Source organism: Rhinopithecus roxellana, chromosome 16 (genome assembly GCF_007565055.1).
Source record: "Rhinopithecus roxellana isolate Shanxi Qingling chromosome 16, ASM756505v1, whole genome shotgun sequence".
Taxonomy (NCBI): domain Eukaryota; kingdom Metazoa; phylum Chordata; class Mammalia; order Primates; family Cercopithecidae; genus Rhinopithecus; species Rhinopithecus roxellana.
In genome coordinates, this window is record NC_044564.1 from 8,431,413 (window position 1) to 8,458,971 (window position 27,559).

The 27,559-nt window shown below is 50.5% G+C and overlaps 1 protein-coding gene across 7 annotated transcripts in view; it reads right to left on the reverse strand.

Moving 5' to 3' along the window:
- The window catches only part of EHMT1 (euchromatic histone lysine methyltransferase 1), a 230,662-nt gene that overhangs the window by 119,295 nt on the left and 83,808 nt on the right, over nucleotides 1–27,559 (reverse strand). For 6 of the 7 annotated variants that reach the window (XM_030919354.1, XM_030919352.1, XM_030919355.1 and 3 more), the window contains 2 exons: nucleotides 9,277–9,340; nucleotides 2,670–3,226 (listed from right to left, as the gene is read on the reverse strand). In XM_030919354.1, coding sequence (XP_030775214.1) covers nucleotides 2,670–3,226; nucleotides 9,277–9,340 — 621 coding nt within the window. The remainder of the gene's footprint in view (nucleotides 1–2,669; nucleotides 3,227–9,276; nucleotides 9,341–27,559) is intronic. The other variant, XM_030919357.1, reaches the window with a different exon arrangement.

Consider the following 27,559-nt stretch of genomic DNA (forward strand, 5'->3'; position numbering starts at 1 on the left):
AGTGTGTGAGTGGCAGGCGCACCCTGTGTGTGAAAATCAGCAGTGTGAGGGGCAGGCACGCCCTGTGTGCGAAAATCATGGTGCGTGTGAGAGGCAGGCGCGCCCTGTGTGTGAAAATCAGCACGGTATGTGTGAGGGGCAGGCGCACCGTGTGTGTGAAAATCAGCACGGTCTGTGTGAGGGGCAGGCGCCCTGTGTGTGAAAATCAGCACAGTGTGTGTGAGGGGCAGGCGCCCTGTGTGTGAAAATCAGCACAGTGTGTGAGGGGCAGGCGCGCCCTGTGTGTGAAAATCAGCACGGTATGTGTGAGGAGCAGGCGCGCCCTGTGTGTGAAAATCAGCACGCTATGTGTGAGGGGCAGGCGCACCGTGTGTGTGAAAATCAGCATGGTCTGTGTGAGGGGCAGGCGCCCTGTGTGTGAAAATCAGCACAGTGTGTGAGGGGCAGGCGCTCCCTGTGTGTGAAAATCAGCACGGTGCGTGTGAGGGGCAGGAACGCCGTGTTTGAAAATCAGAACAGTGTGTGAGGGGCAGGCGCGCCCTGTGTGTGAAAATCAGCACGGTGTGTGTGAGGGGCAGGCGCGCCCTGTGTGTGAAAATCAGCACAGTGTGTGAGGGGCAGGCGCGCCCTGTGTGTGAAAATCAGCACGGTGTGTGTGAGGGGCAGGCGCGCCCTGTGTGTGAAAATCAGCACAGTGTGTGAGGGGCAGGCGCACCCTGTGTGTGAAAATCAGCAGTGTGAGGGGCAGGCACGCCCTGTGTGCGAAAATCATGGTGCGTGTGAGAGGCAGGCGCGCCCTGTGTGTGAAAATCAGCACGGTATGTGTGAGGGGCAGGCGCACCGTGTGTGTGAAAATCAGCACGGTCTGTGTGAGGGGCAGGCGCCCTGTGTGTGAAAATCAGCACAGTGTGTGTGAGGGGCAGGCGCCCTGTGTGTGAAAATCAGCACAGTGTGTAAGGGGCAGGCGCGCCCTGTGTGTGAAAATCAGCACGGTATGTGTGAGGAGCAGGCGTGCCCTGTGTGTGAAAATCAGCACGCTATGTGTGAGGGGCAGGCGCACCGTGTGTGTGAAAATCAGCATGGTCTGTGTGAGGGGCAGGCGCCCTGTGTGTGAAAATCAGCACAGTGTGTGAGGGGCAGGTGCGCCCTGTGTGTGAAAATCAGCACGGTGTGTGTGAGGGGCAGGCGCCGTGTGTGAAAATCAGCACAGTGTGTGAGGGGCAGGCGCGCCCTGTGTGTGAAAATCAGCACAGTGTGTGAGGGGCAGGCGCGCCCTGTGTGTGAAAATCAGCATAGTGTGTGAGGGGCAGGCATGCCATCTGTGAAAATCAGCACAGTGTGAGGGGCAGGCGCACCCTGTGTGTGAAAATCAGCAGTGTGTGAGGGGCAGGCGCGCCCTGTGTGTGAAAATCAGCACGGTGTGTGAGGGGCAGGTGCGCCCTGTGTGTGAAAATCAGCACGGTGTGTGAGGGGCAGGCGCGCCCTGTGTGTGAAAATCAGCACGGTGTGTGTGAGGGGCAGGCGCCATGTGTGAAAATCAGCACAGTGTGTGAGGGGCAGGCGCGCCCTGTGTGTGAAAATCAGCACAGTGTGTGAGGGGCAGGCGCGCCCTGTGTGTGAAAATCAGCACAGTGTGTGAGGGGCAGGCGCGCCCTGTGTGTGAAAATCAGCACAGTGTGTGAGGGGCAGGCGCGCCCTGTGTGTGAAAATCAGCACGGTCTGTGTGAGGGGCAGGCGCGCCGTGTGTGAAAATCAGCACAGTGTGTGAGGGGCAGGCGCGCCCTGTGTGTGAAAATCAGCACAGTGTGTGAGGGGCAGGCGTGCCCTGTGTGTGAAGCGCTCAGGAATCAAGACCTATTCTGCTCTCAAGGTAAGCCTGAGCCCAGCAGCTCAGGGTAGGGAGGGAGACCTGGGCATGTCTCCAGGTGGCCCTTTGCCCCTGACTTCTGTCACATTCTGGCCCTAACCAAGTTCATTTCTATTCACTTCTCAATGAAACAGAGTGAGTGCTGAGTCTTCCCTAGCTGGAGTTAAAGCCCCAAAGTCCAAAGCAGAAGAGTCAGTGGCCTCCTTGAAAGTATCTGACATGTTTCTACAGACGGCAACAGAATCCTGTGAGAAGAGCAAAGCCCAAGAAGGAAGCGAGGCATCACCTGGCATCACTCAGCTTTGTCACTCACGCATGAGGCATTAGGAGCGTCTCCTTTTTTTTTTTTTTCTTTGTTTGTTTGTTTGTTTTTTTGAGACAGGGTCTCACTCTGCTGCCCAAAGTGGAATGCAGTGGGGTGATCTGGGCTCACTGCAGTCTCCACCTCCCACGCTCAAGCAATCCTCCCACCTCACGCTCCTGAGTAGCTGGGACTACAGGTGCGCACCACTATGCCCGGTTAATTTTTGCATTTTTTACAAAATTTTGTATTTGAGTTTTGCCACACTGCCCAGGCTGGTCTCAAAGTCCTGGGCTCAAGCAATCCACCCGCCTCAGCCTCCCAAAGTGTTAGGATAACGGCCGTGAGCCACTGCACCCAGCCCTCTCCTAGCTCCTCACGGGCCCTGTCGGATAACCACTGACACTTACTGGTTTCTCCTCAATGCACCAAAGTCCATTTGCCGTTACTAAAACAAAAGAGATGGGAAAAAGGAAACAGCAAGAGAAGACACAAAATTACCAGGCCCACGACGGACTTCGGCATGGTCTTGCGTGCCCTGTGGACCTTGACGTCAGTGCCAGGGGCCGGGGGCTTCCTGTCCTCTGTGTCAGCACTCCCCTCCCCAAGGGTGGCTGGTGGGGCGGCTGGCGTCTGGGGAAAAGCGCTTGGAGTCCTGCCTTTGCCAGCCCCTCCAGGAAGGGTTTTTGCAGCATGGCCAGGCAGCGAAGAGGCCAGAGTGCTGGTAGTCCTCAAGGGCTGGGCCTGCAGGGCCGGCTTATTTAAGATGTATCCGTTGCTGCCGATGACAGAGGTCTGCACAAAGTCATCGGCAGTGACGTGGTTTTGCTTCCCTGCTTCTGAGTCTCTTTCTGAAACCCCGTTTTCCGCTATCCGGGTTAGTGTGTTGGTGCCATCCTGGGGGTTGACCCTTGCGCTGTCCTGAGTGTGTTTTGCAGCATTTGCATGACTGCTGGCATCACTGTTTTCACAAGACCCGTTGGTCTCACTGTCCGCAGCCATGTGGGCCTCTCCTGCCTGTTTCTCTGCTGAGCCTTCATCGGCAGCCATAGGTGTCTCTGCCAACAGAGGAGAAAGGAGTGTCACCGGCTGCAGGCCCCGCTCTCCACAGCACCACCACAATTTGCTCCTCCCACCATGGCACAAAACCACCACAATGTCCTCCCACCACCACCACATCACCACAATGTCCTCCCCCCACCATGGCACCACCACAATGTCCTCCCCCAAGCATGACACCACCACAATGTCCTCCTCCCACCACGACATCACCACAATGTCCACCCCCCACCACGGCACCACCACAATGTCCTCCCCCCACCACGACATCACCACAATGTCCTCCCCCGACCATGACATCACCACAATGTCCTCCCCCGACCATGACATCACCACAATGTCCTCCCCGACCACGACATCACTACAATGTCCTCCCCCCACCACGGCACCAACACAATGTCCTCCCCCCACCACAATATCCTCCCCCACCATGACATCACCACAATGTCCTTCCCCAATCACAACATCACCACAATGTCCTCCCCCCACCACGACACCAACACAATGTTCTCCCCCAACCACAATATCCTCCCCCACCACGACATCACCACAATGTCCTCCCCCCACCACAACATCAACACAATGTCCTCCCCCCACCATGACATCACCACAATGTCCTCCCTCACCACAATATCCTCCCCTACCATGACATCACCACAATATCCTTCCCCCACCACGACATCACCACAATGTCCTCCCTTACCACGGGACCACCACAATGTCCTCCCCCCACCACAGTATCCTCCCCCCACCACGACATCACCACAATGTCCTCCCCGACCACGACATCACCACAATGTCCTCCCCCCACCACGACATCACCACAATGTCCTCCCCCCACCACTATATCCTCCCCCACCATAACATCACCACAATGTCCTCCCCCCACCACGACATCACCACAATGTCCTCCCCGACCACGACATCACCACAATGTCCTCCCCCCACCACGACATCACCACAATGTCCTCCCCCCACCACGACATCACCACAATGTCCTCCCCCCACCACTATATCCTCCCCCACCATAACATCACCACAATGTCCTCCCCCCACCACGACATCACCACAATGTCCTCCCCCCACCACAATATCCTCCCCCACCATAACATCACCACAATGTCCTCCCCCCACCACGACATCACCACAATGTCCTCCCTCACCGCGGGACCACCACAATGTCCTCCCCCCACCACGACATCACCACAGTATCCTCCCCCCACCATGACATCACCACAATATCCTCCCCCACCAGAACACCAACACAATGTCCTCCCCCCACCACGACATCACCACAATGTCCTCCCCCCACCACATCACCACAATGTCCTCCCCCCACCACAATATCCTCCCCCACCATAACATCACCACAATGTCCTCCCCCCACCACGACATCACCACAGTATCCTCCCCCCACCACGACATCACCACAATGTCCTCCCGCACCACGACATCACCACAATGTCCACTATCAGTGTCTGACATAAACAGCAGTGCAGGTGACACCAAAGGGAAAGAGGAATGTGAGGGGCGGATTGTTCCCACCTGCGTGGACACAATCATTTACTTAAAAACAGACTCAATGAGCAGGTAAAACACAAGAGCACAACCCAACTGCTGAATTTGAAATCATGTTACAAAATCAAAGACATTTCCTTATATCAACATTTCCTAGAAAATGTAAGACAGAAAGTATCATTCACAGAAGTAGGGAAAACTACAAACGGTATTAGGAAATTTGCCAAGATTACTCACAGCCAGTGTGTTGGGGAAAAAAAAAGTTAAACAGAGGGCATTTCATGCTCCTAAATGCATGGCATTACAAAGCTGTCAAGTCCCCTCAAATTGAATCTATAGGCTGGGTGCAGTGGCTCATGCCTGTAATCCCAGCACTTTGGGAGGCCAAGGAGGGACGATCACTTGAACCCAGGAGTTCAGGACCCACCTGGGCAACACAGTGAGACTCTGTCTGTACCAAAAATAAAAAAATTAGCCGGGCATGGAGGTGCACACTTGTAGTCCCAGATACTCAGGAGGCTGTGGCAGGAGGATCGCTTGAGCACAGGAGGTGAAGGCTTCAGTGAGCTGATTGCACCACTGCACTCCAGCCCAGGTGACAGATCTCACAAAAAAAAATATATATATATATATATGAGCAAACTGAATCCAGCTCCCCTCCAACAACAACAACAAAAAAAATTGGTGAGGAGGATTAAACACCATGAACAAGTGGGGATTTAACCCCAGAAATGCAAGGTTGGCTTAATAGCTTAATGAATTAATATGCCAAATATCAATAGAACAAAAGGACAAAACCACATAAGCATCTCATTAGACAGGAAAAAATGAACATCCCTTCATGGTCAAAACACTTAGCAAATAGTTTGCTAAGAAAAAAAAAAATCCCTCAACCTGACATAGGGCATCTATGAAAAACCTACAGCTAACATCACACTTAAAGGTGAAAACCCTGGAAGCTTTCTCCCTAAGATCAGAAACCAGACAAGGATACCCAGTCTTGCCACTTCTATTCAACCCTGTACTGGAGATTCAAAGTAGGCTCATAAGAAAGAAACACAAATAAAAGGTATACAGATTGGAATGGAAGAAACCAAATGAGCCCTAAAGATGACACAAGCTTTTATATAGAAATTCCCAAGGAAGTATAAGTTATTAGAACTAATAAACGAGGTTAGCAAGGTTACAGGATATAAGATAAATACGCAAAAATCAATTTTATTTCTTTTTTTTTTTTAAGATGAAGTCTCACTCTGTCGCCCAGGCTGGAGAGCAATGGCATGATCTCTGCTCACCACCTCTGCCTCCCAGGTTCAAGTGATTCTCCTGCCTCAGCCTCACGAGTAGCTGGGATTACAGGCGCTCGCCACCACCTCAGGCTAATTTTCGTATGTTTAGTAGAGATGGGGTTTCACCATGTTGGCCAGGCTGCTCTTGAACTCCTGACCTCAGGTGATCCGCCTGCCTTGGCCTCCCAAAGTGCTGAGATTACAGGCAAGAGCCACTGTGCCCAATCAATTGTATTTCTATACAGTATCAACTATCAAAATGAAAAAGAATTTTTAAAACAATTCTATTTAAAATATCACTGAAAAATATAATACTTATGGGCCAGGCAAGGTGGTTCACGCCGGTAATCCCAGCACTTTGGGAGGCCGAAGAGAGTAGACCACTTGAGCCCAGGAGTTCAAGACTAGCCTGGGCAACATAGGGAGACAGTGTCTCTTTAAAAAAAAACCCTGGGCGCAGTGGCTCACGCCTATAATCCCAACACTTTGGGAGGCTAAGGCAGGCGGATCACAAGGTCAGGAGATCGAGACCATCCTGGCTAACACCGTGAAACCCCGTCTCTACTAAAAAATAAAAAAAATTAGCCGGGTGTGGTGGCAGGCGCCTGTAGTCCCAGCTACTCAGGAGGCTGAGGCAGGAGAATGGCGTGAACCCGGGAGGCGGAGCTTGCAGTGAGCCGAGATCACGCCACTGCACTCCAGCCTGGGCAACAGAGCAAGACTCTGCCTCAAAAAAAAAAAAAAATTAGTGTGGTGTGGTGGCTCACACCTATGGTCCCAGCATACTTGGGAGGCTGAGGTGGTAGGACTGCCTGAGCCCAGGGAGATGGAGGTTAGAGTAAGCCGTGATCACACTCCAGCCTGGATTACAGAGGGAGACCCTGTCTAAAGAAAAGAAAATCGCCATCCTGGCTAACACGGTGAAACCCCGTCTCTACTAAAAAATACAAAAAACTAGCCGGGCGACGTGGCGGGCGCCTGTAGTCCCAGCTACTCGGGAGGCTGAGGCAGGAGAATGGCGTAAACCCGGGAGGCGGAGCTTGCAGTGAGCTGAGACCCGGCCACTGCACTCCAGCCCGGGCGGCAGAGCGAGACTCCGTCTCAAAAAAAAAAAAAAAAAGAAAAGAAAAGAAAAAAGAAAAGCCTACAATAAACCCTCACATTTAAAGCCAACTGATTTTCAACGAGGGTGCAAGAACAATTCAATGGGGAAGAAAGGTATTTTCCATAAATGTTGCTGGGACAACTGATTATCAACTTGCAAAAGAATAAAGTGGGACCCCCACTTCAAACCACATACAAAAATTAACTCAAAATTGATCGAAAACCTAGATAAAAGAGATAAAACTCCAAGAAGAAAAAAAACAAATGTAAATCTTTGGGACCTTCTATTAAGTAATGATTTCTTAGGTGTTAGACCAGAAGCACCAGCAACTGAAAGGAAAAAAAAAAAAAAAAACAGGTAAGTTGGACTGCATCAAGATTAAAATCATTTGTACTTCAAAGGACATCATCAAGAAAGGGGAAAGACAAGCCACAGACTGGAAGAAAATATCTGCAAATCCCATGGCGGATAAGGGACTTCTGCTTATAGAAAGAACTCTGAAAACTCAACAATAAAAATCAATCCAATTTGAAATCACAGGATGTGAAGAGATATTTCTCCAAAGAAGATCTAAAGGCGGTCAATAAGCACATGAAATGATGCTCAACATCACTGGCCATCAGGAAAACGCAAACCAAAATCACAATGAGATGCCACTTCACACCTGCCAGGACAGCCACAGACACTAAGAAATGGTGGTGAGGACGTGGAGAACCTGGAGCCCTTCACAACTGCTGCAGGGAAAGCAAGATGGGGCAGCCACTGTGGGGGTCCAGCAGTTCCCCCAGGGTGGATCAGGCCGTGGCTCAGCGGCAGTGGGTAAGGAAACGGCACAGGCAGAGCCTAAAGGGTAATGGAATAACCTGGTGCCTGTGGCATCTAGTGTCACGTAGGAAACAAGTTCCACTAGAAAGGCTAAAGGAGGTGTGACCAGGGAGAGAAGAGGGAAGAGCCGGAGGGCACTGGAGCCAACAGAAGAAACAGTTCAAAGACACAGAAAGGACGGCAACAGGAAGGGGCCAAAGAACGGGAAGAAAACACCCAGTCAGGCTGCAGGAGGTGGATGGCACGGGAGTGGGGGCAACCCTGGAGGGTCGGCTGGGGGTGGCGGCAGAGGCAGGCAGCGGTCAGCGCAGTGCACAGCCGGTGGGTGGACGAGCACCCACAGGCACAGAGAGGCCGTCTACGGTGAAAGGACGACAAGGCGGGGGCCACAGCCCACAGTCCATGAGGGGCCAGGCCTTGCTCGCTGTCGGGAGAGGTGCAGGCTCCAGCTGGGAGAGCCTTAGGCAAGTCCTGTGCCGGAGCTGCTCCCACAGCCGCCAGCCTCATGGGTCCAGCTGGAACACCGCTCTCCCTTCACTGTGGACAGCACAGCTCGTCTGGCGCCATGGGCCCTCATTTCCTGGGGGCGCTCTTGGTGGTGCAGGCTCTACAGCAACATCCGAACCCTGAAGACTCATGTGTGCGCCACGCCTTACAGAGGGGTGCAGCCCCGCCAACTTCCCTCACCCCAGCTCCCCTCCTCCTAACTCCCCTCACCCTGCCTCTCTGCAGATACTTGCTTCCAACCGCTCCCTCCACCTCCTGGTGACCACTGCTGTTCTCCAAGTCTCTGCCATAAAATTGGAGTCATGCAGTTTTGGCCCTTTGGGTCTGGCCTCCTTCACTTAACAAACCGTGCATAAGCTTCATCCACGGTGCGGCGTGAGTCACGCTGTGTGCTCTTCTGGGCTGCTGACCGCTGTCCCACTGTGTGGATGCACCACAATCTGTTCATCCAGCTCCTTATCAACTGAGGACGCCGGAGTGTCTCCGGTTTTTGGTGACGTGAACAATGCTGCTATAAACATTTGTGTGGTCACTCACTTTTAATTTTCTGGGTGTACTTTAAGACAAGGACATGCAGGATTTTTGCTTTTCATACTTTGACAAATGTGTTCCTTTTCCAGCAGAGCTTTTGTGTGTGTCTGTGCAACTGTGTCTATTTAGGAATGGGATATATTAGAAACTATAACATAAACCTAGGTAAAGCAAAGAAAGTCAGAAGATGGGGACAAATAAGAGAGGAAGAGCAGCAGGTTTTCTAGTCTGGAGGGAGGCGCTGCTCCTGTCCCTCGGTGCACACCGCCCTCACCTTCTCCCAGCAGCTCGGTTTTCACACAGCAATCCTGCTGAGGCTCCCCCCTCGCCGGAACTGCCTGTTAGAGAGAAACAACAGACGTCAGCCGGGTTCAGCGGGAGGCTGCTTTTCCAAATGGACATCATTTGGAAAAAGTCAAAAAATCGTCGTTACAACATTCACTATGAGCTGCTGGACAGTCACTTACTCCTGCCAGCTGGCTACAGTCGCCTCCAGAAGAACTGACATTCAGAACACAGTCCAGGAAACTTCTGTATTTCTATTTTTGGAGACAATTTTTTAACAATAAGAACACATTTGTGTATTATTTATATAATTAGGTATCTGGAATATTTTGGCTCTGTTACAGGAATGTTACAATTTATTTCAAAATGCATTCTGCTGCTGACAATAACTCATATATTTCAAATGTCCAACCTCCTACAACAAATTATAGAAATAAATAAAGAAAATTCAGTAGGAAACTTAAATCACTAAATGTTTGAGATTAAGCATCTACTATGTAGAGTTATATATTATACAAGGCCTCTTAAATTTTTTTTTTTGTTGAGACAGAGTTCACTCTCTTGTCCAGGCTGGAGTACAGTGGCGCGATCTCGGCTCACTGCAACCTCTGCTTCCACAGTTCAAGTGATTCTCAGGCCTCAGTCACCCAAGTAGCTGGGACTACAGGCACCCGCCACCACGCCCGGCTAATTTTTGTGTTTTCAGTAGAGATGGAGGTTTCGCCATGTTGGCCAGGCTGGTCTCAAACTCCTGGTCTCAAGCGATCTGCCCGCCTCAGCCTCCCAAAGTCCTGGGATGAGAGGTGTGAGTCACTGCGCTTGGGTGGTACTTGGACGTAATTTTTTTTTTAACACAAAAATCCTTGCCTCCAAGAATCTTAGAGTCTGGTTGGAGAAGTGAACATAAACACAAAAAACACTCCTAGCCAGGCCCCTCCTGATGCAGAAGCAGGGCCATGGAGTCCATGAGGAGACAGCAGGGAGTATGCAATTGCCCCGCCCACAGCTGGGGGCTTGGGAAGAGGGCTGCTGACCACTCTGGGCAGTCTGAGAGGCCAGACTCCAAGTGGGAACTGTCAGGCTGACACTGACAGCGTGGTGATGTGATACTGGAGAAACCCCTCCGCTGAGGCCACTGGAAGCTGGAAGTGGGCAGGAAGCCTCGGGGGCAGAGTGATAAAATAGCAACAAGTGAGCGAGGCACACCTCGGGCTCCAGGAGTCCAAGACCAGACGAGGAGAGGCAGAGACCTGCCCGAGGTCTCTAGGAGCAGCCAGTCAGACAGCTGCAGGAGGCCAACCACGCCCTGTTTCCATCTTTGACTATCAACAAGTAAAAAGTGTAAGAGGTTGCAAAAACCTGGGTGTCCAGCATCTGGATGAGAAAACGCGTCAACAATGGGGCCTCTCAACAGACCCCTCCTCCCCACAAAGCAGGCACTAGGCCAGCCCCTACCTGTGCCCAGATGTGGCTACTGCTTTTCAGGGCTCAGATCCCTGACCTGGGGGCCTCCAGGCTGACTTGGTAACATCTGACTTAACTACATCACCTTCCCCAGGAGCTGGTCTTAGCAACGGTGCACAGCCCACCCCACCACGGTAAGGCAGGGAGGCTCAGGTATCCACCTCCCACCCCCTGATCTCCCACTGCCAAGCCAGGGCCAGGCAGCCCAGCTGCTCATGCCAGCCCTTGAACATGCAGGGCACGCTACCTTTTCTGGTCCATCACAGCTGTATGCCAGCCAGCTCAGCCTGCACTCTTCATACCTACCCCCAACAGGAGTTCTCCAGGGACCCCTGCAATCCTTCCAGGAGTCCAGGAGGTCAAACCTATTTTCATAATAATACTAGGACCTCAATTTTCTTTTTCACTGTGTTGATATTTGCGCAGACGGTACCCAAGCGGGGGTATCAGCCCCTTAGCATTGACCAGGTCAGGACACCAAAGTGTACACCAGCAACTGAACTCTTGATCACCAGGCCCTTGGGGGGCTCGCCTGAGAACACCCTGGATGAGGCAGTGAGATGATGGCCTCTGAGCACAGCTCTCCAGTGTTCTACATCAGAGGAAGGGGGCAGGCAGCAGGCCAGGCGCAATGGCTGGGTGGAACCCGAAGCTTTCCTCACTCATAGAGCATCTTCACTTAAAAGAACAACTGGCATGGCCGGGCGCGGTGGCTCAAGCCTGTAATCCCAGCACTTTGGGAGGCCGAGACGGGCAGATCACGAGGTCAGGAGATCGAGACCATCCTAGCTAACACGGTGAAACCCCGTCTCTACTAAAAAAATACAAAAAAACTAGCCGGGCGATGTGGCGGGTGCCTGTAGTCCCAGTTACTCGGGAGGGCTGAGGCAGGAGAATGGCGTAAACCCGGGAGGCGGAGCTTGCAGTGAGCTGAGATCCGGCCACTGCACTCCAGCCTGGGCGACAGAGCGAGACAGAGCGGGACTATGCTACTCAGACTTGGATATGTCACTCAGGCCTGGACATGCCACTCAGGACTGGATATGCCACTCAGGCCTGGACCTGCCATTCAGGCCTGGACTTGCCACTCAGGCCTGGACATGGCACTCAGGCCTGGACTTGCCACTCAGGCCTGGATATGCCACTCAGACCTGGATACGCCACTCAGGCCTGGATATCTGGCAGCCATTTCCACAAAACAGAGTGAGCCTCAAAGAAAACAACCAGTAGTATTTGTTGCCAGTGTTAAAACTCTACCTTTTGAATTTTCGAAACACATGTAAATGTGTATCCATCCCCATGAGCTTGAAAGTTTCCCGTAGTTATGACTTTTCTTATTACATGAGAGGTATCATTAGTGACTATGATTTCTGATACCATATAATAAAATGTGTCAACATGGGGAAGATCTTCATAACAAGGTGAGCCAACATTCCCCAAATGCCTAGTGCCTAATATTCAAAATCACGCATGGGCAAAAGATGCATTCAAGATGGGCTTTAACGCCACAGAGGAAGAAGGCCACTGGCACAGTTTCACCTTGTTGCGTCTTGGTGCCGTATCAAAGCAGAACAGCTGCAATTATCTGAAAAGATATCAAAATACTTCTCCCTTGCCAACCACAGTCTATGTAAGGCCAGATTTTCTCCTACCAGACAGTATCACCTCAGGCTGGGTGCAGAAGCCGATCTTAAATCCAGCTGTCTCTTGGATTAGCCAGACATGACAGAGATGGACCAACATGGAAAACAATGCCACCCAACTGAGTTTTTTCATTCAGAAAAAGTACTTTTCACAGAAACTGCTGTTTTCCGTAACATGTAAATAAAATGCTCTATGTTTATTATTTTTAAAAAATTATGTGATTTTTAACTTTTCAGTTTTCATTTCTTTTACAGTATCTATCATTAGATACAACCCAATTAACAAGAGCCCTCTGGGGCCCTCAATACTTTTAAGACTAGAGCCTTGAGGCACACCAAAGACACCCTGCCTGCCACGGCACAGCTCTGCCGACAAGGTCCCCTGGCCTGAGATGAGCCCGGGTGGAGCATGGCAGGGCAGACCTCGTGAAGCTGCCGGGGTCTACAGACATTTTCGGGCATGAGCTGTGGCCCTCACATGCTGTCCCCTCCTGAAGGCACCTGCCAAATCCCACTCCATCTCACAGTCCTCATCACCACCACCAGCCACAAATCCTACCCATGAAATTAAGTTGTGTCATCTTTTGAAAAAATGTTTAAGAATGCTATGTAACACCCTACCAAATAATGTCTAGAACTATCCACTATTCTGCTGTGTGTCCAATTCAACTGCACTCAGGAATCCTCTGACAAGCACTGACCAACAAGCCAGTCCTCACACCAGTGTTAGGTCCAGAAACACAGCACAGATGCCTCTGGCTGGTCTGTAGCATCCCCAGTGCTCCCTTCCATTAAGGGACAGCTGAGGACGGCCCAGGGCAGAGGTGAAAGGAAAAGGGGACACCAAGGAGGAGGGAGGCCCGGCAGAAGCAGACAGAGCAGGTTCTGCAAGGCAGCGGCTCCACCCTCTCTTCCAGAACTTCTCACTGCTTCTCCTGACTTCCAGGAGGCTTGGGAAGGTTTTCTCCTAGCAATGGATGCTGCTTCTGTGGCCCAGGGGCTGCCCCTAGGGGCTGAAGCATCACAGGCTGGCTTCGGAGAACAGCCCTGGGAGCAGCACTGCCAAGTCTCCTTAGGGCTGATGGATTCTAGGAGTTTATGAAACCTCCAGATTAAGAACAAATTAGTTTACAATACAAATGTAAATGATAGGCTGGGCGCGCGGGCTCACACCTGCAATCTCAGCACTTTGGGAGGCCCAGGCGGGCGGATCACAAGGTCAGGAGTTTGAGACCAACATGGCAAAACCCCATCTCTACTAAAAATACAAAAATTAGCCGGGCGTGGTGGCGGGCATCTGTAATCCCAGCTACTCTGGAGGCTGAGGCAGGAGAATCGCTTGAACCCGGGAGGCGGAGGTTGCAGTGAGCCAAGATCACACCACTGCACTCTAACCTGGGTGACACAGTGAGACTCCGTGTCAAAAATAAATTAAAAAGGAGAGGAAGGGCCAGGCGCGGTGGCTTAAGCCTGTAATCCCAGCACTTTGGGAGGCCGAGACGGGCGGATCACGAGGTCAGGAGATCGAGACCATCCTGGCTAACATGGTGAAACCCCGTCTCTACTAAAAATACAAAAAAACTAGCCGGGCAACGTGGCGGGCGCCTGTAGTCCCAGCTACTTGGGAGGCTGAGGCAGGAGAACGGCGTGAACCCGGGAGGCGGAGCTTGCAGTGAGCTGAGATCCGGCCACTGCACTCCAGCCTGGGCGGCAGAGCGAGACTCCGTCTCAAAAAAAAAAAGGAGAGGAAGAGCTCCTATTCATAACAGTGACAGAAATGCTGTCTCATCTCAATCATTCAGCCTAGCACACTATTCCTTCTCCTTGATCTAAGCAAAACGAAATGAATTAGTTAAAACAAAACTGTGTTTTATGTATCCTAAATTAAGACCTTTCCACTGACAACATCCACCTAGCTGGAGGGAGCCAGCCGCATGGACTCAGACCCCGCACCGCAGAAGCTCCGCCCAGTCCAGGAAGCGTGGCCAGGAAATTCCAGAAAAAAATCATCTGCATTTTCCTCAGGAGCCCCAACCTGCAACTCCCCCAGACGACCCAGGATCCCACCGACGCCCAGGCCAGGCCAGCTCCATGCGCCCTGCCCTGCCATGGCCCCGTGTGCCATGACTGGCAGAGCCCAGCCCCGCCCCGGATGATGCCACGCCCCTAGTGACGCCCCCCCCACCCCCCCACCCACGAGGCAGAGGAGCCCAGGCAGAGGTCAGGCGTCCAGGTCCACCCCAGGAAGAATGGCCTGGACCTTCCCCACCTCACAATTTGGAAGTCCAGGAGAGGGAGGCATTGTTCTCCTGACAGGAGCTCCAGAGCCATGAAGAGAGGAGGGGACCATGGGCCTCTCTTGGTCAGTACAGGTGCCAGGGCAGGGCTGGTCCAGACCCCACAGCCCCAAGACTGCCACAGGCCTCTAGGGCCCCAAGATCCCCATGGCCCCCTAGGGCCATCCCCCAACCTCACAGCAACAAGAGACAGAGTGCAGTGCCTACTCCAAACCTACCCGGGGAGGACAGCAGACCTGGCGCTTCTCGCTCAGTCAGGAGACCCCTCCTCCCCTTCTGCGTGGGTTGCACCTGCTAACCACAGAGCCAGCCTGACCTCTGCGCCCGCCGAGCAAAATGACCAGTCCGTTTCCACCTGAGCAACAGACCTTGTGTTTTTAGTGTCACAATTTGTGCACAACGTAGACACTAGGATGGCGGGTAAGAGAACAAAACCAGTGTGTGCAAAGCATGAACAGGAAGCATGCACACATTCCAACTCTGAAACACTGGCTTCGGTACTGGCCACTAAAAAATCACATTACAACAAGTCCAGAAAAACCTAGCTCCTTGAAAGTTCTTCTTATCCTCAGTACATCTGCCCAAACTCAAGAACTTTTAGGAGATTTCATGTCCGACTTCCAAACTCAAGTTAAATGAACTCCCAGGCCGGAGCAGTGGCTCATGCCTGTAATTCCAGCATTTTGAGAGGTCAAGGCAGGAGGACTGCTTGAGCCCAGGAGTTCGAGACCAGCCTAGACAAAACAGTGAGACCCCCATCTCTACAAAGAACTTTCAAAAATTAGCTAGGGGTGGTGGCACACACCTGTAGTCCCAGCTACTTGGGAGGCTGAGGTGGGAAGTTCCCTTGAACCCAGGAGGTCGAGGCTGCAGGGAGCTGTGGTTAGACCACTGCACTCCAGCCTGGGCGACAGAGGAAGACCCTGCCAAAAGAAGAAAAGAAAATAGAAAAGGGAGGGAGGGAGGGGAGAAAGAAGGGAAGGAAAGGAGGAAAGAAATAAAAGGAAGGAAGGAACAAAGAAAAGAAAGGAGGGAGGGAAGGAAAGAGAGGAAGAAAGGAAGGAAAGGGAAGAAAAGAAAGAAGGCAGGAAGGAAAGGAGGGAGGGAAGGAAGGAGGAAGGTAAATTCCCTCCCAGAGACCAGGATTTCCAGGAATTCTGATGCTTCTTTCAATTAAAGGGCCTTTTAAATACAAAATCCTAAATAAAAAGATAAAAGGATGAAAGTAAAGAGGAGAGACGACACCAAGCAGCAATAATGAAGATTCTTGCAAACTGAACTGAAGGACCAAGACAAATGGCCAAGGGACGTACCCAAGGATATTCCTCTCTGAATAAAAATACAGAACTCATTTTAGTTCTAAAACTCAGTTCTTCTTAAATACCATTAAAAAAAAAAAAAAAAAAACACTATCTTAAATGTCCTTATTTCTTAAAATTAAAACCAACAGAAAATCCTCAGAATCTACGACCAGGGCAAGGCCAGAAGCCTCCAGTCTTGGTCCTGCTTGTTTATGAGAACCAAGTGGCCCAGTCCTTCCCTCCAAGTCCCGAGCTCGGTGAGCTCCTCCCTCCCCCACATTTCCCTACAGGCTGCGGAGCTGACGTCGTATCATAACCTCACTGTTTACAGACACAGAGTGATATGGTTTGGCTCTGTGTCCCCACCAAAATCTCATGTTGAACTGTAATCCCAAATACTGGGGGAGGGGCATGACAGGAGGTGACTGGATCATGGGGGCAGACGTCCCCCTTGCCGTTTTCGTGATAGATCTCACAAGATCTGGTTGTTGGAAAGTGTGTGGCACTTCCTCCTTTGCTCTCTCTTCATCCTGATGGTCAGGTAAGATGTGCTTGCTTCCCCTTTGCCCTCCCACCATGATTGTAAGTTTCCTGAGGCCTCCCTAGAAGCAGAAGCCTACAGAGTCCAAGGAACTATGAGCCGATCAAACCTCTTTCCTTTATAAATTACCCAGTCTGAGGTATGTCTTTATAGCAGTGTGAGAACAGACTAATAAAGAAAATTGGTACTAGAGAAGTGAGGCATTGCTATAAAGATACCAAAGCAGCTTTCAAAGTGGGTAATGGGCAGAAGTTCGAACAGTCTGAAGGGCTCAGAAGACGACGGGAAGTTTGGAACTTCCTACAGGCTTTTTGAATGGTTTTGACCAAAATGCTGATAGTGATCTGGACAATGAAGCCCAGGCTGAGGAGGTCTCAGATGGAGATGAGGAACCTATTGGGAATGGAAGTAAAGGTCACTCTCGCTATGCTTCAGCAAAGAGACAGGCGGCACTGTGTCCCTGCTCTAGGGATCTGTGGAACTTTGAACTTGAGAGAGATGATTTAGGGTATGTGGTGGAAGAGATTCCTAAGTAGCAAAGCAGTCAAGATGTGGCCTGGCTGCTTCTAACAGTATGCACTCATGTGCATGCACGAAGAGAGTATCTGAAACTGGAACTTATATTTAAAAGGGAAGCACAGCATAAAACTGTGGAAATTTTGCAGCCTGGCCATGTGGTAGGAAAAAAAGCCTGTTCTTCAGGGAAGGAGTTCAAGCCAGCTACAGAAATTTCCATGAGGAGCTGAATGTTAATAGCCAAGACAATGGGGAAAATGCCTCAGAGACCTTTGCAGCAGCCCCTCCCATCACAGGCCTGGAGGCCTAAGAAGGAAGAATGGTTTTGTGGGCCAGGCCCAGGGCCCTGCTGCTCTGTGCAACCTCAGTACATGATGTCCAGCATCACAGCCACTCCAGCTCCAGTGGTGGCTGAAAGCACCCCAGATACGTCTCAGGACACTGACCTAAAGCGTGCAAGCCGGCAGCTACCAAGGCTTCTACATGGTGTTAACCCAGCGTGTGCGCACAGGGCAAGAGTTGAGGCTTGGGAGCCTCCACCTAGATTTCACAGGATGTATGGAAATCATCTATACATCCATGGTGGCACACGCCTGTAATCCCAGCTACTCAGAAGGCTGAGGCAGCAGAATCACTTGAGCCTGGGAGGCGGAGGTTGCAGTGAGCTCCACTGCACTCCAGCCTAGGTGACAGAGTGAGACTATGTCTCCAAAAAAAACAAAATAAAACAAAAAAATGTGAGAAGGACATGAGATTTGGGAGTGGTCGGGGCAAAATTACATGGTTTGGCCGGGTGCGGTGGCTCAAGCCTGTAATCCCAGCACTTTGGGAGGCCAAGATGGGCGGATCACGAGGTCAGGAGATCGAGACCATCCTGGCTAACACCGTGAAACCCCGTCTCTACTAAAAAACACACACAAAAAAACTAGCCGGGCGAGGTGGTGGGCGCCTGTGGTCCCAGCTACTAGGGAGGCTGAGGCAGGAGAATGGCGTAAACCCGGGAGGCGGAGCTTGCAGTGAGCTGAGATCCGGCCACTGCACTCCAGCCCGGGCAACAGAGCGAGACTCCGTCTCAAAAAAAAAAAAAAAAAAAAAACTACATGGTTTGGCTCTGTGTCCCCACCCAAATCTCATGCTGAACTGTAATCCTCAGTGCTGGGGGAGGGGCCTGGTAGGAGCTGACTGGATCGCGGGGGTGGCCTTCCCCCTTGCTGTTCTCATGCTGAGTTCTCATGAGACCTGGTTGTTGGAAAGTGTGCAGCACTTCTCCCTTCACGCTTCCTCTCTCCTGCCGGCCATGTGAAAATATGCTTCTCCTAGGCCTTCTGCCACGATTTTGAGTTTCTTGAGGCCTCCCCAGAAGCAGAAACCTATAGAGCCTGCCCACAGAACCATGAGCCGATTAAACCTCTTTTCCGTATAAACTACCCAGCCTCGGGTATGTCTTTATAGCAATGTGAGAACGAGCCAATACACCCAGAAACCTGCCGTTTTTACAGTAAAACTAGAGCTGCGACTTGTAAAGCCAGAATTGATCACAGGAACAGTTCCTTCACGGACCCACCCAGATTCTCATCAATGCCACAGCCTATACAAAAATCCTAGTTAGAACAGTATCTAAGTGTCAAGCGCTGAAATGCTATGGTAGGGAGGGTGGGGTGGCACGGCAGGGGTGCAAAACCTACCCAAACCACAATCAAACTGGGTCACAACAGTAACAAATCACGCCTTTTGAGAAAAGCAGAACAGCAGACTAATGAGGCCCACCTCAGCACACACTTGACGTGCTCGAGCTGGACTCACCATCCTTCTAGAAAACATTCTCTTCTTCCAAATGCCCACTTTAATATATTGTCCAAGGCACCGATGTGGCTGGAGAAAAAAGGAATATTTCCCACTTTGTGAAGTTTTTTCCTTAAATGCTAATTGGTGGGTTCAGATAGACACAAAAACTGAAGGGGAAAAAGTTCCCCAGACAGTGAAGCAGAACGCAGACCCCGTGCGGGATCCCCATGCGGGAGGTGGAGGCCAAGTACGCGAGCAGCTCCTGGAGGCTGGCACTACAGGCTGTCGTGACATGAGACACCCAGTTACGTTCACAGCTCAGACAAGACCCACAGGGGATAGAGGGATAGGAGAAATACTCACATGCCAAGTCCATAAAATAAATATATTCTTTAGGTAAATATTGGTGTGTAGCTATGTTCACGCTAGTGACCTCACAAATTCTCTTTAGCAACACAGAAGATAGTAACCTTTTCATTCCACATGATATACGTTTACATAACTGAGATTTTCTTTGATTAAAATAAAAAGCTTCAGGTTTTTACAACACTATCACTTTATTTGTATGTCTCTTCCTCTAAATGTAATCATAAAATAAGCATGCAATAATCACAACTTAACATAATCTGTAGGAAAAACAAAGGCAGCATATACATACTTGCTATTCATTCCATGTAGAAACAGGGTCTCACTCTGTCACCCGGGCTGGAGTGCAGTGGTGCAACCACGGCTCACTGCAACCTCCAACTCCTGGGCTCAGGAGATCTTCCCACTTCAGCCTTCCAACAGGTGGGACTACAGGCAGGCACCACTCTACCAGGTCAACATTTTCTTTTCTTTTTCTTTTTCTTTTTTCTTTTTTTTTTTATTTTTTTTTGATACAGAGTCTTGCTCTATCGCCCAGGCTGGAGTGCAGGGGCGCAATCTCGCCTCCTGCGCTCAAGAGATTCTCCTGCCTCAGCCTCCCATGTAGCTGGGATTACAGGCGCACAGCAATTAGAGCCTGGCTAATTTTCGTATTTTTAGTAGAGATGGGGTTTCACCACATAGGCCAGACGGATCTCAAACTCCTGACCTCGAGTGATCCACCCGCTTCAGTCTCCCAAAGGGCTGGGATTACAGGTGTGAGCCACCGTGCCTAGGCCAACATTTTTAACTGAATGAATTTCATTCTTGCGGCTGACAGGACAATATTATTTTTCGTCTACAAGTAGACACTTCTCCATTGTCATTTAATATGAAATGACCATGCATCCAATATAATGCCATAATACAGTTAACCTTAATTGTACTACATTTGATGTTAGATGCTTTTTAAAAAAACAATTTCTATTATACATACAGGATAAATTATTAAACTTTCGTGAAGAGCTCAGCATCACGTTCCCAGAGAAGACAGCAGTGCGCCTTCGGGGTTCAACTGCCTGCTCCTGTGGGAGGTTCCTACCAGCACCCGCACCACCAGCCCACCCGAGAGGTGAGGCACCGTCCCCCACAGGGAAGAACAAGGCGCACCCCGCACCCTGCAGGTGAGGTTCCCAGTGCCGTGGCCTCCTGCCCATCAATTTCTACCAAACTACTGACTTCTTTTTTTTAAATAAACAATGTCTAGTGGGGGAAAGATCATAGAAACTGAGACACTGCCCTTTATAAGATTCCTAAAATTCAAAGACAAATAAGGACTAGACATACTTTGGATAATCTCTGTTAAAAATTATTCAAAGATAAGCCCATAAAAATATTTAAATAATTTTATAAATTTAAATTTTAAAGAGATAGGAAAAAGAACCAATGGAACTGTGTTGACTGCAAAACAGAGGCGACCCTGGCCACTGGTATGTCAGGAAGAAAAGACTCAATGGCTTCATGGCTGCCAGTAAACCTAGGCCCTGCCTGACCCTGAAATGGACTGAGGGTGCACCTAAGGTTCCAGGCTGGCAGGAGGGACCCCTGCCCATCTCCATCTGGGCCCTGGGGAAAGCCAGTCACCTCCCTGCCCACTCTACCTTTGAACAACCTGGCAACCTGCTCACTAGCTTTAAAAATCCTTTCAGTGATACCTGGCATTAGGCAACTTTAATGGTCTTCCAGAGACGTTCTCACCCACTAAAGAGATGACATCTGATCCTTCATGTTTACCAAAGACAGTGCAAACAAGGGCATTTTACAACCCACCCAGTCAATACCACCAAGAGGTGAAGGTGAATAAGGTAGTTTACCACGTCTACAATAATACGTCTACATCAGTTACCTCAGAAGTGATCATTTCTTTCCCCAAAGTTTGGAGTTTCCACGGCAATCCCTGCTTTTCCACAACATGCTGGTAAGACAAAACGCGTCCACGTTTTGCCGACAAACCAAGAACAAAACGCGTCCACGTTTTGCTGACAAACCAAGAACAATGATCATCCTCAGCGCCTGTGGCAGTGGCCTCCATTCCCACACTGTGTCTCTGCACGCTACCAGGAGGCTGGAGTCAAAGCCAGGGAGCGAGGCCTCCGCGAGCCACACCGCCCTCACAGCAGTGCCATCCTGCCTTTGGACCAGAATATGCAATCACATTTTACGCAGAAAGTCAAACTACAGAAAAGGAGCTGTGTGGATAGAATCATCTGAACAGAAAACTTAACAGGGAGAAAATATTCATCTTATCTCAGGGTTCTTTTGCTCATTTTTCCAGAAAGCTTTGTTCTTTGTTAGACTAGACAAATTACTGAAGACTTCTTGTAATTTGGCTTTATTTTACAAGGATGCAACCATAGAAACTACTCTGGAAATGCATATTCTATCAACATATTCACTCTGACTTACCAAATACAATATAAATGATCCAAAGGAAAACTTTCTAATCTCAACAGTAAGATTTTAACCACAAAAAGTATCCTTCTATATGAGGCTAAAAGAAAAATCTTTAGTTACCAGAAATTTAAAACTGCTTCAAAAAAATATTCACACAGTATGCTGGGTAAACTGTACAACCCCGTGTGCAGTGAGCACAAGGCTGGGCCAGCCGACCCTAATGGGCAGAGCAGGATCTCCCTCAGGGCAAACGTGCTCCAGGAGCGCCTGCCCTGGAACCAGAGACCCCCACAGAAGCACAGAGGTCAAGTGCTAAAACAATCAGGCACATGGTTCTCAAACTCTGCACTGGTTTTGTTTGTTTTGAAACAGACAACCTGTTGTCCAGGCTGGCGTGCAGTGGCACCATCTTGGCTCACTGCAACCTCCGCCTTCCAGATTCACACGATTCTCCTGCCTCAGTCTCCCAAGTAGCTGGGATTAACTAACAGGTGCATGCCACCATGCCCAGCTAATTTTTGTACTTTTAGCAGAGACAGGGTTTTACCACATTGGCCAGGTTGATCTCTAACTCCTGACCTCAAGCGATCCACCTGCCTCAGCCTCCCAGAGTGCTGGGATCACAGGCGTGAGCCCCCGCACCCAGCCTCTGCACTGTTTTCTGAGCCCCCGCGCACACCCGGCCTCTGCACTGTTTTCACAGGGCCAACTCTGAGGTCTGCTCTGGAGTCCTGTGCCTCTGGGTCAGAGGCACCAGAAGGCATGACTGCAAGTGAGCACCACACAAGCTCAGAAGGCAAGGAAGGAAGACGCAGGCATTCTCCCATGGAACTGACCTGGTCTTCTTCCCAGCACGGCCTCTGCACACTTCCACCCTGCCATTTGGGTTTTGGGAGGGGTGTGTCAACTTTCACGTACTATCTAACTGGGCTTTAAAGATACCCCCATGATGGCAAGACATTAAGAAAATGGAAGGAAAAGCCCTTGTGCAGCCTCTTTAAACTTATCTTCATGATTCTACAGTTGAACCTGATGTTTGCCTTTCACCACCTGGGGGGACTATAAGAAGGAAAGTCCTTTTCCCCACAAGAAAATACACTGGTCCGCTGGGCTATCCTACACGCTATCAACATTTAAAAACGTCATTTCACAACAACCAACACAAAAGATTGCCTTCTCAATCTGCCAACACAAAAGATTGCCACCCTAACAGTGGAGATTTTTTTATTCTAGTCAAAGTAAGAAAAATGTCACATTCCAATCTGCCATTTGCTCCTTTCTGCTTTAGGAAAGCCCAGGATCTGGAAGAGAGACTCATCTTCTCCTTGGGAACGGTAACAGCAGCAAGAAAGAACTTTAAATGCCAAATGGCTTCTCCAAGATGGGAAGCAACTTTGGTCCAGGAAACTCATGAGATGAAGAGCGCTCTCTACCCGCCCCCTAATTTTAAACCATTTTCCACACACCAATTTCACCGGCTAATTATCAAAAGGGGTGGAGAGAAAAAGAATGAATCCTTTCAATATCTGAGAGATTTTCTTTTCCCTCTTTTGTCTTTTTGTTTTTTCCCTTGGCAGAAAAAGAAGAGTTGGTTCCTAAATTTGGAAAAAACAATTAATATCCAAAGTAGTCCCAGAAATTACATTTAAGGGACTTTAAAATATCAGAACAGATTCCCTTTCCATCTGCTGCTTAACCCTTAATTGAGCCTCTCTGCAAAGAAAGAAAATCGAAGGTGGATCCGTCCCTACTGTTGCCTTTGTCTAGTTCTTTCAACTACGGCATTTGCCCAAAGATGGCAAAACCAGTGCAAACATCTGCCAGTCCCTCACGTGCCTCCAGCAGTACGCCGAGACTCCTCCATCGAGAGGTGGGTCGGTATCCCCTCTCCTTTGCCTGAGTGGACCTAACTGCCTGGAACTAAAGTATGTGGCGGAAGTGGCAGCCCATGACACAGACTGTGGCCTCAACGCAGCTCTGCCTTGCTTGCTTGGTCTGTGCGGCCCAGCCACTGCGTGTGAGGGGCCCACACCACCTGGGAGGCCACACGTGGGTGCCCTAGCCAACAACCCACTAACGAGCACTGGCCACCAGACGTGAAAGGACGCAGCCCACACTAACAACACCCCCATATTCGAGTCTTCCAGCTGAGACCCTAGACTCATGGACCAAAAGAAAGTCATCTCCTCTGTGCCATCTGAATTCCTGTCCCCTGAAAGGGGTAACACATGACTATTGTTGTTTCAGCTGCCGAGGTTCAGGGCAGTGCAGTCTGTGGCGAGAGACAAGCAAAGCAAAGCTCTTCGTGCTGCCCTTCTTCCCCTTGCCAGCAGGGGTCAGAGCAAACCCCAGCTCCAGGGCCCCATCCCTGCTCCCAGCACAGGCCCAACACATAGATCTAACAGCAACCCAAGCACTGGGGCTCACTTGCCACCAAGGCCTGGGCTCCATGGCTGTGGTCTGTACCCTCATGGAACTGGACCAACAGAGAAGATCAGCAGACCAGGAACGTGAGCAGTCTAATGCTCCCTACAGAAGAAACACGTACCGAGAGGAGGCACGTGGGGCCGGGTGGCCGGCAATGCAGGTGCACAGGGGGTGAGCACCTGCCTGCAAAAACCCCAACAACTCCAAATTCCCATCAGCCAAAACCTGTCTCTTTAGAGCCTTTCAGGTCCAAAACCACAAAATAGCCATGACCACAAAGGGTGCCTTGATGTAACTGGCGAGTGTGAGGCCAGAGGGTATTTGCTCTAAAGGCACTCAAGCTGGAGACAGCTACTTGCCTTTCTTACCGCCACTAATATGCTGATGCTCTAGTTTATCTATCGTCTCCTTTGAGACTGAGAGTACAATTGCAACAATCTGGTTTATCTGCAACACCAAATTCCTGGGCCTGCCGAGCTGACAGCCTGCCTTCCAGGAGATTCGCCAGGTCAAGGGCACCCTGGGCCTTGTGCCTGGTCACTTGCTCACCAGCCTCCTGTGCTAACAGCTCCCTCCTGTGTGCTGGGCGCGTCTCCACTGCGGCTGGGCTGCTGACTGGCACATGGCTCAGAGCACAGCCCTGTGGAGACTTACAGCCTCCACCTGCCCAAGTGAAACTGGAAAACATCTACTCTTTCCCTGCGTTTAATATGGAGCAAATTCAGATGAAAATTCATGGTCAGAAACCACAAGGCTGCTGACCAACAAGACTGCCTCACAGGCAGGAAGAAGGGCCCAGAGCAGGCCTCAGCTGTGCGCCTCCTCCAGTCCCAGGCCCCACCGCACTCAGCCACACCACAGGCCCCATAAAACCAAGAAGCTCAGTTCCACCCTGAAGATCTAGTTCTTCCTCCGTTTCAATCAAATGCCACATAATGTAAAACGATCCTAGGGATGGCAGAAGTGCTCAGTACGATGTCACTTTTTTTTTTTTTGAGACAGAGTCTCATTCTGTTGCCCAGGCTACAGTGCAGTGGCGCGATCTTGGCTCACCACAACCTCCGCCTCCCAGGTTCAAGCGATTCTCCTGCCTCAGCCTCCTGAGTAGCTGGGATTACAGGTGTACACCATCACACCCAGCTAATTTTTGTATTTTTAGTCGAGATGGGGTTTCTCCGTGCTGGCCAGGATGGCCTCGATCTCCTAACCTCAGGTGATCCACCCGCCTCGGCCTCCCACAGTACTGGAATTACAGGCGTGAGCCACTGCGCCCAGCTGAGGTCACTTCTTACACCTTAAAATGGGCAACATGCCTCCACATGGCTCATAAATTTGCCCTTAAAAAAATCAGTAATGGGGATTGAGAATGTGGCCTCTCTACAAGACCACTGGCTGCCTGCAGGAAAGGGAAGGAACTGTTCTAGGCCTGATCTTAAACATAACCAAGTGCATAGAGCAGACTGTGTTAACATCCTGATTTGAACAAAGCCACCATAAAATGACACTTTCAAATAATTGGGCGAAAGCTGAAAGTGATGAGATGACGTGGGTAAAGTGCTGTTAATTCTGTTAGGTGTGAAAACGGCATTGTGACCTTGTTTTTAATGTCTATTTTTTAAAGATACATCTTCAGGATTTACAGGTGAGAATCTCACACCACCTAGTAGGTGCTTCAAGACACTTAAGCAACAACAAACGGGAAACACAGGAAGAAAAGGAAGGGAGCCGGCACAGCACAACCTTGACAATTATCAGCCAGCGTCCTGTGCCACTATGTGGTGGGGATCGGCCAGCATCCTGTGCCACTGCCTGGTGGGTAATGACCAGCGTCCTACACCACTGCGCGGTGGGTAATGACCAGCGTCCTACACCACTGCGTGGTGGGTATCGACCAGCGTCCTACACCACTGCGTGGTGGGTGACAGGCAAGGCTTGACATCAGACTGGTTAGATTCGAATCCCAGCTCTGTCATTAATGAGATATGTAACCTTGGTTTCTTAACCTCTCTGTGCCCGTTTCCTCTGCAGTAAAATGGGAACAACTAACTACAAAACCAATTCAGCAGGCTATGCGGAGGCTGCAGGACCCTCAGGACTGTGGGTGATGCCTAAGTTCTGAATTGATTATCAGCTCCAATATTATTCAATATACTTAATAAATATAAAATTAAAGTGTTTAATATCTGCCATATGGAAGACACCAACCAGTGCTTGTTAGACACCCCCTAACTTGAACTGTTCAAAAACAAGGCCAGTTTCCTGATCCCGGCCTCACTGTGTGCCTCCAACTCCACGCTGTGGCTCCAGCCCTCAGCCCATCTCCCCTGCAAGAGTGTAACAATTAACCTGCTCTTTCCATCCACCCACTACACTTTTCCTTTCCAAAAAGTCTTATCATTGCCATGCTGAAAACCTCTGCTGTGCCCATTCGCTAAAGGGTCCAAAGCCCCCAGGTGAGGCAGGCAGAGGCACAGTCCAGCTGATTCCAAGGACAATCCTTCTGGTCACATCCACCCCGGACTCTCAGGCTTCTGACTGTCCCTTTTTTCCGAAAGACGCCCTACCACTGCCTGCACGTATTCACCCCTCATCAGCCGGCTCTGAAGCCAGCTCCCGCCCAGGCCTCTTCCTTGGCGCTGCCACACCCAGCAGCGAGCAGGGCGGCTTCACCAGGGCTGGAGCGCGCGCCTGAGCACTGCTCACTGCCATCCAACACACAGCATGCGACGTGCTCCTGACCAGAGCGCAGACCATCTAGTTCCTCCCACACATGGAAGACACCAATGTCTAAGAGAGTTTTCTCACTTTTTACAGTTTTACAGACTCCTAAGTAAAAAGAAAAAGTTGACTGAAAAACACCATCTGAAGCCGGGCGCGGTGGCTCACGCCTGTAACCCCAGAACTTTGGGAGACCGAGGCAGGTAGATCACCTGAGGTCAGCAGTTCGAGACCAGCCTGGCCAACAGAGCGAAACCCCGTCTCCACTAAAAACACAAACACCAGCCAGGTGTGGTGGTGGGCACCTGCAATCCCAGCTACTCAGGAGGCTGAGGCAGGAGAACTGCTTGAACCCAAGAGGCGGAGGTTACAGTGAGCCGAGATCGCACCACTGCACTCCAGCCTGGGTGACAGAGTGAGGCTCTGTCTCAAAGAGAAGAGAAGAGAAAAGGAAAAGAAAAGAAAGCAAAGCAAAGCACCACCTGGTGACAACACGCCATGTGGAACACCCACAGGTGGAACATACACCGGGAGGGACAGGTGAGGTTTCTGTTTACCAAAAGCCATTGTGGAGTTCAGAAACCAGGTGCACCTAAACGCTCTTCGCCAGTGCTGCGGGAGCCCCTTCCCCGGCGGTGTTCTGGAACCTGGCCCGATACTGGCTGGGGTTGTGTATGATTCTCATCTTATACCATTGCCAAGTTCTTCTTACACACATCACCCTTCTCATTAGTTCTGCTTGGTTTGCACTTCAATAGAATCAGGAATATCCTGTGAATTT